At 38.0% G+C, this 17,949-nt stretch overlaps 1 protein-coding gene and 1 pseudogene across 1 annotated transcript; both read right to left on the bottom strand.

The window, feature by feature from the left end:
• Positions 1–530: 530 nt before the first annotated feature.
• LOC107904156 (U11/U12 small nuclear ribonucleoprotein 31 kDa protein) lies at positions 531–2,300 on the bottom strand. The gene has a single exon (XM_016830426.2). It carries the CDS (start codon positions 1,665–1,667, stop codon positions 900–902), a length of 768 nt encoding a protein of 255 aa, XP_016685915.1. The 5' UTR covers positions 1,668–2,300; the 3' UTR covers positions 531–899.
• A 3,386-nt stretch (positions 2,301–5,686) lies between these two features.
• LOC107902452 (protein FLOWERING LOCUS D-like) lies at positions 5,687–17,593 on the bottom strand (annotated as a pseudogene).
• Between the last annotated feature and the right edge of the window lie 356 nt (positions 17,594–17,949).

Below are 17,949 nucleotides of genomic sequence, written 5' to 3'. Positions count from 1 at the left end.
ACAGCTTATCTTGTTGAGTGCAAATACGAATGGTATTAAATAAAAAAATATATATCAAGATGAATGCTAAAACTCAGCCATTTTCTCCTGCTTCATAACGAATCAACAATGCACAATTCGCCACCATATCAATGATCATATTCAATCCCAAATCTTACTTTTAAACAATATAACTAATCACAACCATGCCTTCAAACAATGCATAATTTGCTACCATTATCATGTTCGAATTCAATCCCAAATCGTACCAATCACTATTTGCATCCATACCTTTAAATAATGCACAATTCGCTACCATTATCATGATTGAATTCAATCCCCAATCGTACTTTTAAACAATATAACTGATCACAGTCACACTTTTAAACACTGCACAATTTACTACCACTGTCACAATCAAATTTGAGTCTAAATCACACTTTTAAACAATATACTAATCACAATCATACTTTTAAACGATGAACACATTGCCACCATTATCACAATCAAATTCAAGCCCTAATCACAATCATACTTCTAAACAATACAGCTAATCACAACCATACTTTCATTCGCCACCATCATTATCACAATCAAATTCGAGCTCGAATCTTACTTAATATAATCAGATAATCTAACACTAAATGCATGTCTCAAACTCAAATTTATCTAACATCAGATTTTACCCCAACAAAGCAACAACATCTCCCTCCCCAAATCACCCTTCCTAATCACTCATCCGAAAAAATTAAGCAAATATCCCACACTAATGATACAATAATACACAAGTGCAAGAACTGTTACAATCTATTCAAGCTTAAAGTCATAACAATAGTATAATGTACCTCAAATTTCAAATGATTCCAGGTTAAATTTGGGTGTGAAAAAGCAACCCCCTTTTCTCCATTTCCACCATTGAATCATTCTTCCTCATCACTCTCGTCACTAAAATAACTGGCTTTTCTTGTCATCTTCTTCTTCTTTTCCTCCGCCATCTCCGATTTCCTCAACCTCTCCTCCGCCGCCCCATCCACCACTGACGCCCAATTCTCCTCTTCAAACCCCTCTCCACCCTCTGATTCTTCCTCTCCCCAATCCCCACCATCCTCCCTCTTCTCTCCAACGCCGCCACCTCTCCGCCCTTTCTTTGGCACCGGTCTCTCCCTTGGCCCCAACTGATTCTTTGGACACTCATAAGATAAATGCCCACCAGCCCCACATTCATAACATCTAGACTTATCCTTATAAACCCTTTTCTTAATAAACTCCGGGGCTCGTCCATTATCGACGGCGATGGAAGCGCTGAGGGTTCTGCCGTTGAGTATTTTCCCGTGCATAACACTCGCCGCGGATAGCGCGTCCTCGCGGGAAACAAACTGGACGAAGGCGACCCCCTTTGAATTCCTTGTGGCGCGGTCTTTGAGGACTGTTACGCGGGCGATTTTGCCGAAGGTGGAGAAGAGAGTGTGGAGGTCGGAGTTTGTGAGGGAGTAGTCGAGGTTGGAGACGTAAAGGGTTGATTTCGATGGGGCTAGACCGCCGGACCCGCCGCCACCGCCGGTGGATTTGGAGGTGGCTAGATTGGGATTAGAGGAGGAGGACGAGGGTGGGGCGACGGCGGAGGAGTAGCGGAAATAAAAGGTTTCGTCTTCGTCACTATCGCTGTTTTTGGTGGATTTTCTTTTCATTTTCTTTAATTTGGAAATTCTAAAGGGCAAAGCTGTGAGTATAAAGACGGGTAAATGCACATTTACTCAATCATCCTTCAACTTTAAGTCGCATATTATTTAGATCCAAAATTCAAAATTACCTTATTTTCCTCTTCTTTTTTTGAAATTAAAAATACAATATTTTCTAAACACGTTATAGCAATTCAATAATTAATTCAGAATAATTAGAGAATTGAATAAAAATAATAATGAAATTGCAACACACAATTGAATCATACAAACAACACAAAACAAATGTCATTTGTGCAAATTAAATCACCCACACATTCTATGCAAAACATATAAATTTCAATCATTTAAACATAAATATGCTAAAAATCATTGTCATATTAAATATTTTTTTATTGCATTGCAGATGACGTCATGGTTATACCTTTGCAGCAATCTCCTCTCCCCTGCAACATGTGGTTGGAACTCAAGGGACCTCAAAGCAACATGTTGTCATAATAATACTTGACTTTTGATGGGAATTATGAAGGGGGGGAACTGGGTATTTATTCAAGCTAAGTCGAACCAGAAAGTGGAGTTCCATTCATGAAGAAGACAAAAGGAGAAGAAATGGATAGAAGAGTGTAAGGATTGAGTGTTCACCGCAAGTAACAAGTTTTTATGAAACTAGTTTTAGAGAAATTGAGGTTAGGAATTTCGTTATTTTCTTGTGAAGGAAGATACTTTGATTGGATTGAATGAGTTCTTTTCCTAACACACTGCCACATGCTAACTGGGGATTGGGCTACGCGTCAAGTGAGGTTAGAATTTAACATTGTCAATGAGTGTAACAAAAATAGCAAATTGAGAGTACTATGTACTACATTCACCATTATTATTCAGCATGTATTTACACCCACTGTAATTGAATCATATGAAACTTTCCAAAAATAAATTCCTTAAGCCTAACCTTTTTTTGTTAATCAAACCTTATTATATCAACAAAAACGACACTCTTACCCATGGAAACAGGAAGAAGTATAATTTTGCATTAAAACTTACATGTTGGTATTCATCACAAATGAACCAACCTGCATTTTGAATAAAGAATTTATGCTACTATTCCTATACAATGAACGGTTTAGATTAACAGTTAATTTCACCTTCTTCAATCTCTTCATCACGTGTTTGATGAACAACCCCAGTCCCAGGCGATGAAGAAGATCCAATCAGAATCTCAAATTCCCTCTCAGCTTCCCAATTGATCTCAATCCCAGCCGTGTTTTTCATGTTCTGTAATGCAATCCCAGCGGCTTTTCTGTCTCTTTCCCGTTGCCTTTTTAACTCCAACAACTCAGCTTCCAGCACCGACTTTTCGTCAACTAGTCTTCGTTCGAATCTTTCCTTTTCTTGTTTCAACTTTCTGGGATCAGCATTCTCGCCTTCACCCTTCATCTTCTGCTGAGCTTTGAAGATGGTGTCTGCAAAACGACACTTCAGCATTGCCGCCCGTAGGGCCTTGGGTTTTGATGTTGTAAACCCTAGACCTTCGCCCTCTGCTTTGGCTGCAACATCTGTTGAAAACCTCAGGCCTTTTTCCGTTTTCGGTCTCTTCTCCGACGGAATACGGGTGACGACCGCCGTCTCTGCAATATCATCGATAAGGGTTAGATCATATAATATGTGAAATTTCAAAATCCAAGAGGTTATCAAAAACTCCTCGACGTACCTAGGGTTGGATGTTGCATGAGGGCTTTCACTACGGCCGAACACTGCGGACGGTCCACTACCGTCTTCGGCCTCTTCTCGGGCCGGCCACCTTCTAAAACCTCCGCTTCGAATCGGCGCTTGGAAGCAATTGGCGCTGAATTCTCTTTTGAAAATCGGAACTTGAGAGAGTGTTTTACTGGAATCATCTCCGTCCTGATTTCTTGATTCCAGAAAAGCTGAAAGCTTGATGAGGTGTGTAGTTGGAATGGGTTCTCCGACGAAAAGAACTAAAATTGCATGTGAATGGAAGTAGAAGAAGCAGGAAATAAAAGAGAGTAATGAGCAAGAATGTTAATCACTACTTACTGAGACGTTCTAATTTGGGTAAGTCTGTCTTGATTTATATATATATATATTTAAAAAAAGAAAAATAAAAGAAATAAAATGAGAGGAAAATAATGTTGTAAAATAGAAAGCGGATAAAGGAATGAAAATAATTTTATTTTAAGTGAAAAAGGTTAAATTACTAATTCAGTCTTAATAGTATGTGGTGTTTGTAAAAACAAACATTAAAATAACTCAAAAAAGTTATTAAAATCTAAAAGATATTTAAAATTGTAAAGAAGAAAATCTAAAAAAAAAAAAGACTTCCATTATCGGGATTGTCATCATCATCTAACCCAAACCAAAGTTTCTACTTCCTAAATCTTCAATTATAGTCTCCATTTTTGCCCATCATTTTAGTTCCTTACATCTAAAATTTTGATCCTACAAGGAGTCAAATGGCGTCAAGAACAAGTGCTTAAGATACGATCAGTGAGCAAGATTTTGTGTAGCAGTAGAAATAGGGTCGTAATGGTGGTCATGACCAAGTCAGCCAACCGTTGATGTCCTCCAGAGGTGGAATTTCAGACATGTTTTACAATAGGTATAATTAATGTTTGTTAAATTGGATATAATCCCTGGTGTGGATGGTTGTTGATTTCTAATGAACTTGGTTTATCCCTTCTGGCAGAGTTTAGTTATATATCTGTTATTCAATTTCCATTTTTCACATTCTTTAAAAAAACCATATAATTTTTAATGTATTTATGCTTTTTTATTTTGATTATATTTTGTATTTATATTTAATCATTTCGTCATTACTGTCAACAAAATTTTGGCCCATTCTAGAATATTAATTCATGTTTAAGTGCTTAAATCCGCAAGTACCAATTATAATTATACATAGTTGAAGTCATAAGTTTCCTCGACTAGGTAAGTGAGAATACAACTACTCATGCCTCGGATCATTCATCCAAGTTCGAAGCCTCGTCCGAATAATGGGATGTTTGAACAAAAAATTACGAAGCTCAAAAAATGGACTTTGATCAAATTTAAAGCCCATTTTCTATACCAATCGAGTCTTGGCCAAGAATTTTTGTCCCAATCTAGGCTCAAATATAGTAATTATATATTTATATTTATATTTATATTTATATTTATATTAAATCACTAACCCAACAATAATTAAACACTTTTCTCGAAACCTAAAAAAAAAACTTATCCAACTAAATAATCCAACCCAATATATAAAATTTTAAAAAATATATTTAACACGATAGAACATCTATTATATTTATTTGTGTTTTTTTTAATATAATAAAACATTTATTATATTTGTGGTAGTGTTTTTTTATGTAAATTTTTTAATGGGTCAAAAAACTTTTATTTTAGCGCTTTTTAATATATTTAGTGTAATATTTTTTTAAAAATAATCTGAAAAAATCAAATATGGGTGGATCAAGGCGATTATAAATTATTATCTTAATATAATTCAAAATTTCACCTGCATCATTCTTTGTAGGTATGCTTCAAGCAAAATTATTATCTCAAAAATTCTAAAATCGATTATAAAAAACTATATAAAGTTAACATTTAGGTTTTGAAAATATTCATTATGACAAATTTACAAATCTTAAAGCCATATAAAAATAATTCAACATCTCGTTGAGTTAAGATTTCATAAAACTATATGCATCATGCAAAACTGAAAATAAAATAAAATATCCAAAATTTGAAAAAAAAGATAACTAGAAAAATTCATCTAAACTAAATTGAATGAACTCTCCCAAACTTAAATCAAACATTATCCTCAATGTTCCAAAAATAAATGAAGAATTAAAACTTATTGTTAAAGTGCTCAAAAAATATATCGAAGTTAACTCATCATTTGCTCTTTTTGAAGCACCAACAACTCGTATTGTTAAGGTGTGGTGATACTTATGACACAAAATCAAATAAAAAATTAAAAATAATAAAAGCAACTAAAAAAAATTTAAGTGAGGGTAGACCAAGAATTAATTTCATAATCGTATCTATCTTTTGTCCACGTGTTCATCAAACAAGTCCAACAAAAATGAGAAAAAATCACATAACAAATAAAAACGGTCTTACCAAATGTTCGAAGTCACTCCCTTTATGTACATTCGAAATTGTTCTTCTATTGTGATTGGTTTTGAAGAAAAATAGAAAAGCAACTAAAGTGAGTAAAACGGATATAAAATTTTGAAATACCAAAATATCCTTAAAATGTTCGGGGTGTCCACTCCACCAAAAAAACACTAAAAAGATTGAGCTAGGAGGGTTTTCGTCGGCACTACGGCGCCGGATAGAGGCCGAGTTTCGAAGTTTGTGGCGTAGGGGCAACGACGTACCATCCTACAGTCGCGCACTAGGCGTTAACTCCGAAGCTAGGGCACTTTGTTTTGATGATTATACAAAATCTGAAAAACAGTAAGTGCACCAAATAACATACCATGTACATGTATATGTATATGTATATTATATATATATATACGTACGTGTATGTGTAAAGAGCTTACAAATTTCTCGCCAAGGAGGTGGCTGCAATTCACCACGGGTAGACAGTTGACAAACCTACGAGTCATTGTATGGTCTTCCTTCGCATTTACACTATTTTTTTCTCAGCCAAATATAATTATATTAATAAACCCAGGAAGGGTGAAAAACTAACCAAAAGGTTAGTAAACAAGATAAGCTAAATACAAACACCTTTGAAGAAATCAACATCACTGCATCAAGGACACAACGGTACACCTAAATGAAGGACACTCCTAAAAACACCCAAGACACTCTTACGAGCATCCACATAAAACAGCAGTGTCTCCAAAAAATCAACAAAATTGTGCGGCAATGGCCACCTTAATAGATTGTGAAGGCATAAAGAAAACATCAAAATACAAGCTGCGTTGGAAGTCATTGATCAAACAAATTAAAGCCATCCATGTGATCTTAAAGACAAAATACCAAATAATGAGAGTCAAAGCACCATTTAGACAAATATTTAAAGAATTAAATTACCACCCTGAGTAATTACCAATACCAACTCCTAGGCCATAGTCTCTTCACCTAAACCATACCCTTTGGACAAAGGTGAAGCCTTCAAATCACTCTTTTGTTCAATGTGACTCAATCAACTTCAACAAAATGGAGCCTCAAGCTGCTCTCACAACTCATCTCGGACCAGAGATTTGAGTGAAATCCAGCTAATTTTTAAGGTAGTCTCGGACTAAAGCTAAAAAGCATCCTTGTTCTTTCCAATGACAGCATCAGTGGTTGAAGCCCCTCATCTTAGTTGGAATAAGTAGCTGCTCACTTTGTCTGTCGTGGTGAGGATGACTGTAAATCCTATAAAAAAAATTGATGTATGTTTTCCTTCTCAGTGTCTAACCAGAAAGCCTTAGTCACAGAAGAACATTTTCCTCCATTTAATTTTCCATCGCGACCGGCTTCACAATTGAAAAACAGTTTGCCTCCTATCACAAGCTTCGGAATTGCTGATGTTAGTGAGGAGATTCAGAAAATCAAGTTAGCGGCAGAGAGTGGCAGGTACATCTTCAACAAGGATATTAATGAGTGCATCTCAAGACCATTGACAGCATCTGCCTCTTGCTCAATGTACATCATTTTTAACCTTTCAGAAGAAAGGCAAACTGTGGAAGGACATCTTTACGGTGATAATGATCGAGCCAACAGTACAATAACCTAATGGTGGGAATAGCTATTTTGCTCCAATTCTTCATTTTTTTCAAGCAACCATATGTATCCAATGCATATATGGACGTAGGTACAAGGATAGGACTCTCCAAGAATCCTCCAAATACATTATGTTTTTAATAAAATAAAAAAATTTAAAAATCCCTATAGGCTGCATAGCTGTATCTGATCCAAATCAAAGTAATATAGGGGAATAGAAAACATTTGATTCCACCTTGTGTAGCAACACTTTGAAGAACTCAGATAGAAGCTCCAACTATTTAAAGGGCATTTGCAGAATATTCTGACTTAGTCAATGTCGCTGAACTGTGTAATGTTGCAGGTCAAATTTTATATGGTTTTGTGTTTGAGGATAGTAAATGGGATTGGTATGTCAGTATAGATTGTTAACATTGGGCTGTCTGGTACCCAAGTGTTGGGGGTCATTAGGCAGGCCTTAAATGGCATATTTGGAATTACATTAGCACAATATTATACGGGAAATGAGAAGTGGTGGCTGGGCAGGGTACCGAAAATTACAAAGAAAAACTTCCTCTCTAATATTCTATTTTCTCTCTAACATTTGTTCTTCTGTTTCTAATTCTTTTTTTTTTTCTGCTTCTATTCTTAAATCACTTTATTACTCGGATATTGGGCACGCATCATGTAACTCTTATTAGACCTTCAGTTTACATAATCAATACACCCACATATCCTTAGTTTTTTTGCCCTGTGAAATGGAAGATTTTTTCCTATATTTAGGTTCCCCCTTTGAAAAATATTAACATCTTCTACAACAACAGATGGATATAAGTGCATTTTGATAAAATTCATTATCTTGGTTTTGTTGGGTATGGGTCCCACTATGTGGGAAACCCATATTTTATGCTATAATGTTTTGTCCCTTCTTTGGTTTTGTCAAAAAGCCACTTTGGGGGTTTTTTTAACGGGTGTTGGGCAAAAATTTTAGCAGAGAGCTAAAGAAAAAATAGAGAGAAAGAGAATAGAAAAAATCAGATTTTCAAGCTTGGTGCAGCAGTGATCAACTCTTCGATCGAAGGTCCATCCGTGGTTCGATTGAGCTGATTTTTGGACAGCAGCTAGGTGATAAGGTGTTCTTGACTTTGTACAGTCGGATTTTTCATCCGAGTCTTGTAGCGTCGGAAATACCCATTTTTCAGCAGCTACGTTTTTGGTGATGTTCTCTCATTTTTCTCTCTTTTGCTAAAGATTACATGTTGTTAGCCTTGTCGGAGTTGAATGCTTGTTGTAGGCTTGATATTGTGATCTTGTAGTTGAACATTTGATGATAGTGGAGCTCTTTATCGGACTCTAAAGTCCCGTGGTTTTTACCCTTAATTTAGAGGGGTTTTCCACGTAAAAATATTGGTGTCTCTATTTATTTTTGTACTGGTTGCATTAGTTGATTTGTGGTTGATTAAGGTTGCTAGAGAACATATCTTGTGCTATTGTGCTTGCCATAATTTTTACAGGAGTTATAAGGAGAGAAAGAACACCGGTTGTGCTTTCGCTTTGTTTCGGTTGTTCGGTTTCTTCCCAACAAACTGGTATCAGAGCTTGGTTATTGTGTCAGATAATTATGGAAATTAATACGAGCAAGATGATTATGTTGAATGGCACAAATTATCAACTTTGGCGGAATAAAATGAAGGACTTGTTGTTTGTGAAGGCTTTGCATCTTCCGGTCTTTACTACTCAAAAACCCGATTCGAAAAGTGATGAAGAATGGGAATTTGAGCATCAACAAGTGTGTGGCTTTATTCGGCAATTTGTTGAAGAAAATGTTTACAATCACATTGATCAGGAGACACATGCTCGAACATTGTGGGAGAAGCTTGAAAGCTTGTATGCTTCGAGGTCGGGCAATAACAAGTTATTTTTGCTGAAGAAAATGATGGCGCTGAAATATAAAGAAGGAATGTCTATAGCTGACCATGTTAGTGAATTTCAGAGTATGATGAATCAGTTGCTTGGTATGGGTGTCAAATTTGATGACGAGATTTTAGGACTTTGGTTGCTTGCTACTCTACCAGACTCTTGGGAGACCTTTCGAGTCTCACTCATTAATTCTGCCCCACAGGGTATTATTACTTTGAATTTGGCTAAGAGTGGTGTGTTGAATGAAGAGGTTAGAAGAAGATCTCAGGGTTCTACATCACAGTCCGAGGTGTTGGTTATCGAGAACAGGGGGAGAAACAGAGACAAAGATGGAAAGGGTAGAGATAAAAGCCGAAGCAAGTCAAGATCGAGATACAAGAATCTTGAGTGTCATCATTGTGGTAAGAAAGGTCATATCAAGAAATATTGCTTCAAGTGGAAGAAAGAGAACAAAGGTGGTGGTGATAAACACGACCGGAATGACGATGAAAAATTCGAGCGTGTTGCTACTGTTACTCGTGAAGATTTGTTAGTTATTTGTGATCAGAATTTGGTCAACCTAGCATGCGACGAGACTAGTTGGGTGATTGATACTGGTGCATCACTTCATGTCACGTCGAGGAAGGAATTCTTTACATCTTATACTCCTGGTGATTTTGGGGTATTGAAGATGGGTAATGATGGTTTGGTTTCGGTTATTGGTATGGGAGATGTTAGCTTGGTAAGTAACAATGGAACAAAGTTAACTCTCAAGGATGTCAGACATGTACCGGATGTCCGTTTGAATTTGATTTCTGCAGGAAAACTTGATGATGAGGGATTCTGTAACACTTTCAGTGAAGGGCAGTGGAAGCTGACTAAAGGCTCCTTGGTTGTGGCTCGAGGAAAGAAGAGCTCAAATTTGTACTTGATGCAAGCTTTGACTTCTCGAGAGACGGTGAATGTGACACTGAATGACAACTCAACTGAGTTGTGGCATAAACGACTCAGTCACATGAGTGAGAAGGGGCTTAGCTGTTTAGCGAAGAAGAATCAACTTTCGGGTTTAAAGAATGCTACACTGAAGAATTGTGCTCATTGTCTAGCAGGAAAGCAGAAAAGAGTTTCATTTAGAAGCCATCCTCCTCATAGGAAATCAGAGTTGCTAGAGTTGGTCCATTCAGATGTTTGTGGTCCGATAAAAGTAAGATCACATGGTGGTGCACTTTACTTTGTGACTTTCATTGATGATTGTTCAAGAAAGCTATGGGTTTACACTTTGAAGTCTAAAAATCAAGTCTTTGAGGTGTTTAAACAGTTTCAAGCATCAGTTGAAAGGGAAACTGGGAAGAAGTTGAAGTGCATTCGTACTGATAATGGTGGCGAGTACACAGGGTCGTTTCATGAGTATTGTCTGCGACAGGGAATCAGACATCAGAGAACACCACCAAAGACTCCACAGTTAAATGGGTTAGCTGAAAGAATGAACCGAACATTGATTGAGAGAGTCAGATGTTTGTTGTCAGATGCAAAGTTACCAAGATCGTTTTGGGCTGAAGCTTTGAATACAGTGACACATGTGATAAATCTGTCTCCTAGTGTTCCTTTGAAAGGTGATGTGCCAGATAGAGTTTGGTTTGGTAAAGACGTGTCATATGATCACCTACGTGTGTTCGGTTGTAAAGCATTTGTTCATGTTCCAAAGGATGAAAGATCCAAGTTGGATGCCAAGGCTCGACAATGCATTTTTATTGGTTATGGTCTAGATGGTGAGTTTGGTTATAGACTCTATGATCCAGTTCAGAAGAAACTCGTGAGAAGCAGAGATGTTGTCTTCATTGAGGATCAGACCATTGATGACATTGATAAGACGGAGAAAGTGGATTCACAAGGTAGTGGTGACTTGATCGATGTGAATCCGGTTCCCCTAGACTCTTCACCAGATCCTATCCAGGATGATGTGCATGGTGATGTTAGTGGTGACCATCAGACTATAGGTGACTTTGATACTCCCATGGATGATGTTGTGAATGATCAACAACAAGCACCTATAGCTCCACCAGCAGTTCCACTTCGAAGGTCTTCCAGAGATCGACGATCTTCTGTCAGGTATTCTCCTGATGAATATGTTCTTTTGACTGACGGGGGAGAACCTGAATGTTATGAAGAGGCTATGGAGAGTGAATGCAAAGATCAGTGGGTTGAAGCGATGAAAGACGAACTTCAATCCTTGCATGAGAACCATACTTTTGAATTGGTGAAACTGCCTAAAGGCAAAAGAGCTTTGAATAATCGGTGGGTTTACAGGTTGAAGCAAGAAGAGAAGTCTTCATCTCCACGATACAAAGCTAGATTGGTCGTTAAGGGTTATACTCAGAAAAAAGGGGTTGATTTTGAAGAAATATTTTCTCCGGTTGTGAAGATGTCCTCTATCAGAACTATACTGAGTTTGGTAGCTTGTTATGACCTAGAGGTTGAACAAATGGATGTGAAAACTGCTTTTCTTCATGGTGACTTGGAAGAAGAGCTTTACATGGAGCAGCCAGAGGGTTTTGTTGCACAAGGGAAAGAGGACTATGTGTGCAGATTGAAGAAGAGCTTGTATGGTTTGAAGCAAGCTCCAAGGCAATGGTACAAGAAGTTTGAGTCTGTTATGGGGGAGCAAGGCTACAAGAAGACTACTTCTGATCATTGTGTGTTTGTTAAGAGATTCTCTGGTGATGATTTTATTATTCTTTTGCTCTATGTTGATGATATGCTTATTGTTGGTCAGAATGCTTCTAGAATTGAGAAGTTGAAACAAGAGTTGAGTAAATCCTTTGCAATGAAGGATTTGGGGCCAGCAAAGCAAATTCTTGGCATAAGACTGACACGTGATAGAAAGGCCAAGAAATTATGGTTATCACAAGAGAGGTACATTGAGAAAGTACTTCAAAGGTTTAGTATGGACAAAGCTAAAGCGGTGAATACTCCCTTTGCTATGCACTTTAGATTGAGTGTTAAGCATAGTCCTTCCACAGAAAAGGAGAAGGAAGAGATGCAGAAAATTCCTTACTCTTCAGCCGTGGGTAGTTTGATGTACGCAATGGTTTGCACGAGACCAGACTTGGCTTATGCCGTTGGTACAGTTAGTCGGTTTCTTTCTAATCCAGGCAGAGAGCATTGGAATGCAGTGAAGTGGATTATGAGATATCTTCGTGGCACTTCCAACATGAAACTTTGTTTCGGCAATGAGAAACCTGTTCTTGTTGGGTATACAGATTCAGACATGGCCGGAGACATTGACTCGAGGAGATCTACTTCAGGTTACTTAATCACTTATGCAGGGGGAGCTGTGGCATGGCAATCGAGACTGCAAAAGTGTGTTGCATTGTCCACCACCGAATCAGAGTTCATTGCAGCAACCGAAGCGTGTAAGGAGATGCTTTGGATGAAGAATTTTGTGCATGAGCTTGGTTTTACTCAGGAGAAGTATGTCCTGTACTGTGATAGCCAGAGTGCTATTCATCTTGGTAAGAACTCAACTTTTCATGCTAGATCTAAGCATATTGATGTGAGGTACCATTGGATACGAGATGTTCTTGAAGCTAAGCTGTTAGAGCTTGAGAAGATACACACTAATGATAATGGTGCTGATATGTTGACGAAGGCCTTACCAAGAGGAAAGTTTGAAGCATGTTGTTTGACCTCCGGTATGGAGGCATTCCCCACATAGTTGGAGGGGGAGATTTGTTGGTAACCCATATTTTATGCTATAATGTTTTGTCCCTTCTTTGGTTTTGTCAAAAAGCCACTTTGGGGGTTTTTTTAACGGGTGTTGGGCAAAAATTTTAGCAGAGAGCTAAAGAAAAAATAGAGAGAAAGAGAATAGAAAAAATCAGATTTTCAAGCTTGGTGCAGCAGTGATCAACTCTTCGATCGAAGGTCCATCCGTGGTTCGATTGAGCTGATTTTTAGACAACAGCTAGGTGATAAGGTGTTCTTGACTTTGTACGGTCGGATTTTTCATCCGAGTCTTGTAGCGTCGGAAATACCCATTTTTCAGCAGCTACGTTTTTGGTGATGTTCTCTCATTTTTCTCTCTTTTGCTAAAGATTACATGTTGTTAGCCTTGTCGGAGTTGAATGCTTGTTGTAGGCTTGATATTGTGATCTTGTAGTTGAACATTTGATGATAGTGGAGCTCTTTATCGGACTCTAAAGTCCCGTGGTTTTTACCCTTAATTTAGAGGGGTTTTCCACGTAAAAATATTGGTGTCTCTATTTATTTTTGTACTGGTTGCATTAGTTGATTTGTGGTTGATTAAGGTTGCTAGAGAACATATCTTGTGCTATTGTGCTTGCCATAATTTTTACAGGAGTTATAAGGAGAGAAAGAACACCGGTTGTGCTTTCGCTTTGTTTCGGTTGTTCGGTTTCTTCCCAACAGGTTTTTCCATCACAATGCAATTCAAATCAAGAACAAACAAGTGCCAATAGCAACAGCTCCCCCATAATTTTTATAAGGAGAAAAAGACCTCTAACGGTATGTTCGGAAACATGTGTTTGAAAATTCGGATTTGGATTTCACTTGTTTCATAAATTATGAGAACGAAAAGTATACATTATATATAAATTAGTAATGGTTCAATGCGAATATACATGAAAGGTATAAACTATGAATTTCAAATTCACAAAAAATCTATAGGTATTTTAAGTTCAATACTAAATAGGCATTTACCCGATTTATGAGTTCGTGTTCCATTCACACAAGTTTTATTACACCATTACACTATTTTCGAAATTCAAAAGTTCCTAAACTAACTTAAATGAACTAGGGAAAGAATTTTGTTTTATTTTTTTAAACCTAGAGATTCAGGAAAGATGGAACAAAGGCAAAATTAGAACAATTAAGACATTTCACAGGAAAACAGTTGATATTACTTTAGGCATAGAGCATACAATATTATAATAATAATAATAATAATAATAATAATAAAACTACAGAAACAATTGACCGCATAACATAGAACTGCACCAACAAATTGTAGCTATAGAAGGAAACTAGAAAACTTCAGACATACCTGAACTAGAAGAGTCAGGAGGAGCTTGCTTTATCAGTTTTATTTCCTCTGACAGATTGCCATTCGCCGCTTTCACAACCGGAGGAATCAACCCTTTAGTTTTGCGCGCTATCTTGGCCTTTCTGTGAAAAATAATGACAAATAATGGGAAAGAAGGATCAAGTAATATTCCTCCACTAATCACATGGAGATCTTTAACATATATAAGAATAAAATTAAATGTTTTGGCTCTTAAGTCTTACCTGATGAACTTTTGCTTTAAAGTGCCAGTTTTCAGCATTGATGTCCCTTTTACCAAACCATAGGAATATTATTTCATGTGCAAATTTCATCTTTTGGGATAAAGATATAATAAAGGAATATCTTATAACTCTCACCTGATTTTGGAGCCAAAGGAGTTGAAGAAGGTTTTCGAACGCCCCTTTGTGCTTTAATAGAAGCAATGATGGAATCGGCAGTAGGTCCCAAACCCTTCCGTCCCACCAGCTTAATTCCCAGCTTTTCGCACAGATAGTTCAACCTCATCTCATCACCACCTCTCACTTCTCTCAGCTCAAATGCCTGTTTCTTTGATAACAATGTATAAACATGCGACTGTTGTTGCTGATTAAAATGTGATTGGAGCTGCTGAAAAAGCACCTTATTCGAATGTTGCAGATCCGTCTTTGAGCTTTCCAGATTCTTCTTTCGGGGCTCACTAATTGTCACCCTTAGAATGGCTGGTGACTTCGGATTAGCATTCTTTTGACAAAAAATAACAGAAAAACTCCCAAATTCCAGATCAGGCTCTCTGAATAAATCCATAAGGGCAGAAGCATAAGAATGAGCATTACTTGATGGACTCCTGTTGATCTTTTTCTTTGCAGTCCGAGACTTTGCATATTGAGCCATATTTGCAGCTTCCCGAAGTCCAGTAAGAAAAGCTCCATACATGGTAGCAGGGTATCGCCTTGTAGTGGCCTCCCCTGCAAAGAAAAGTCTTCCGTCCCCCACACTTTCAGCTAATATATCATAGTCATCTCCGGATGCTCCCACTGCAACATTAGAGTATGAACCTAGGCTGAAGGGATCACCACCCCATCTGGTACAGACAGTTTGGAGGGGCTCGGGGACAGTGATACCTTGTGGTTCATATATACCTGTATGCAAAAATACACAAAGCACCAGGATTGTTTCACACAACCAACAATGCTTAAATTTTGTCATACTAGATGCGAACCATTGGCGGTTAACAATTATACGACCAAATCCAAAACAAGTTAAAAATGAACATAAAGTTTACTACATTAACGAGTTCACTTGATTGGTTCACATACAAAGGACACTTTGCTCTTTCTTTATATACTATGCACATCAAACAATGAGACAATCTGTGCTGTTATTTAATACTCAAGAAAGTTGCAACTAAAATGAAGCCCCTGCAGGCAATACATATAAAAGATACAAAAAAAGTTATCATAATGCCAGCCCTCTCTTTATAGCATGTGCATATAAAACCAATTAGAAAGTGCCTGGCTTATCAACTATTCAAGGAGGTTGCAATTAATTGAGCCATACGAGTAACCAATACATAAAGAAGATAAAAACGCATTGTTGCAGCTAATAAATGTATTTAGTTTCAAGCTTAGATTAAAAAAGAAGCTGAATAGATAAAGCATGCTAAGTGTTGACACATAAAATCGAATTAAATACCCTTGAGAATTCGGAGAACCTGGGCCACAACATCTATAGGAGGCAGAGTCTCAAACCTGTGTGCAGCTTCTCCTGCTACTAAAGCAAGCAATAGAGGACCACCGGAAACTGTTGCATAGCTATAGAACAGAAAAAACTCCCCTCGACTGCTTGGATCATTAGTAAGATGCCCAAAGGTATCAAAGTCTGTACCCCAAAATACATAAGGAAAAAGCATTCCAACCTTATTCAATAACCCAAATCCCAACCTCTTTATTCCATCAAGCTTCCTCTGAGGCAACTCTGGGACAAACTTGATTGACCCACTCTTCAGAACTCCGAGAGGTACCGTACATAATGCCATATCACCTTCATACACCTGACTTCCTGTCATAACCTGCACTCCATCATTGCCATAATTGATAGTATGCACAGTTTTCTCGTACAAAATAGGCACATTCTCGGCCAGAGCTTGAACCAACCTTCCATTTCCTCCAGGCAAGAAACAATGATCCCCTCCCATATCATATGGATCATCTTGGTCCCAAAATGCAAGTGAAAGCTTTGAAACCAATCCGGCATTTGCATATTCTAAATTTGCAAGATGCCAATTGAACAAATTAATCTCTTCTTCAGTCACTGCATCCCTATAAACCTCTCTAAATGTCTCTAATGCGGCCCCAAGTGAAACATCCGTAGAAACCTCCCCATCAACTGCCTAAGCTCGCTAGCTTTATCCAAAAGCCTATTAAAGGCCATCTCCACCTTCATATCCATATCCGGATCCACCGGACTCCCATCTGTCCAGTAAAGTGGACATTTATCCCTCACCTTAAAAAGAGAAGAACCCAATTGTTTCGCCAGAATCCCTAACGGATTCCCCAAGGTACCCGTTAACACACTCCCACCTAAATCAGCAGCTGCACTCACTCTATTCCCTCCCTCCATCTTCTTCGTATAAACCCTCCCGCCGGCTCGTTTCCTTCCTTCCAGAACTGTCACCTTAAACCCAAACCTCATTAACTGTCTAGCCGTAGCCAGTCCTGCTAACCCGGCACCAACAATAACCACATTACTTCTACTCGGTTCCGCAGGAAATTTTTCCTTAATTGCAGGGGCAATCCCAAAATTTATATATCCATACGTAACTAAATAATTATATGCAGAATTTAAAATCGTGCTACAATGTTTCGGTATAGAATCAACAAACATGTCTTTAGTCACCCAATTGGATGGATTTTCGCGCCATTTTGCAATAATGTGATTTCGAATGAGAATATAATTTACCTGCTCGATGCCACCAATGGAGGAAATGACGCCGAAATCAATTTTTTTCCTCGGTGAGGGAATCTGCAGGGAATCCAGCAGAAAGAGCGGTGAGAGCCTCTGCCGTTGATTCCTTACTGATCACAATGATCTCGTCGTCAGTTTTGGGTTGTGTAGTTTGTTCCGTTGCCGCTGATGATGAGGGTATTGAATTAAGGTCAAGGTTAGGATTAGAGTTCGGGAGGTTGGGGCTGAAGGAGCCATTGGTGAAGGTAAGGAACTGATACGCCGACGTCGCGCCACTGCGTTGAGGTCGGCCGCGTCGTCGTTTTTGGGGTTGGAAAGGAAATTAGATGATCATTGAGAGGAGGAGCGGCATTCGGGTTAAGGATTGGGATTGGATGGAAATTAGGATTAGAGGTAGGATTTGGTAAGGGAGGAGTGAGAGTAAAATGGGGAAGAGGGAATTGAGAGAAATCATCCGGGGTTTGATTTGGTGGATTCATCGAGAGTTTTCTTTCACACTAGTTAATGTGAGAAGAGGAGTGGGAGAACAGGGTGGCAATGGCGGAAGAAAAGACGGTGTTTGTTTCCTGAGAAAACAAAGAATTACAGAAACAATTTTGATTATTGAGTCGCAATTCAAAACGGGCCGTCAGTCACGGAAAAAAAATTGTTAAAATTAGA

Source organism: Gossypium hirsutum, chromosome D05, assembly GCF_007990345.1.
Source record: "Gossypium hirsutum isolate 1008001.06 chromosome D05, Gossypium_hirsutum_v2.1, whole genome shotgun sequence".
In the NCBI taxonomy this organism is placed as follows: Eukaryota; Viridiplantae; Streptophyta; class Magnoliopsida; order Malvales; family Malvaceae; genus Gossypium; species Gossypium hirsutum.
Note: the sequence above shows the minus strand (reverse complement) of the source record. Positions and strands in the feature narration are given on the sequence as shown.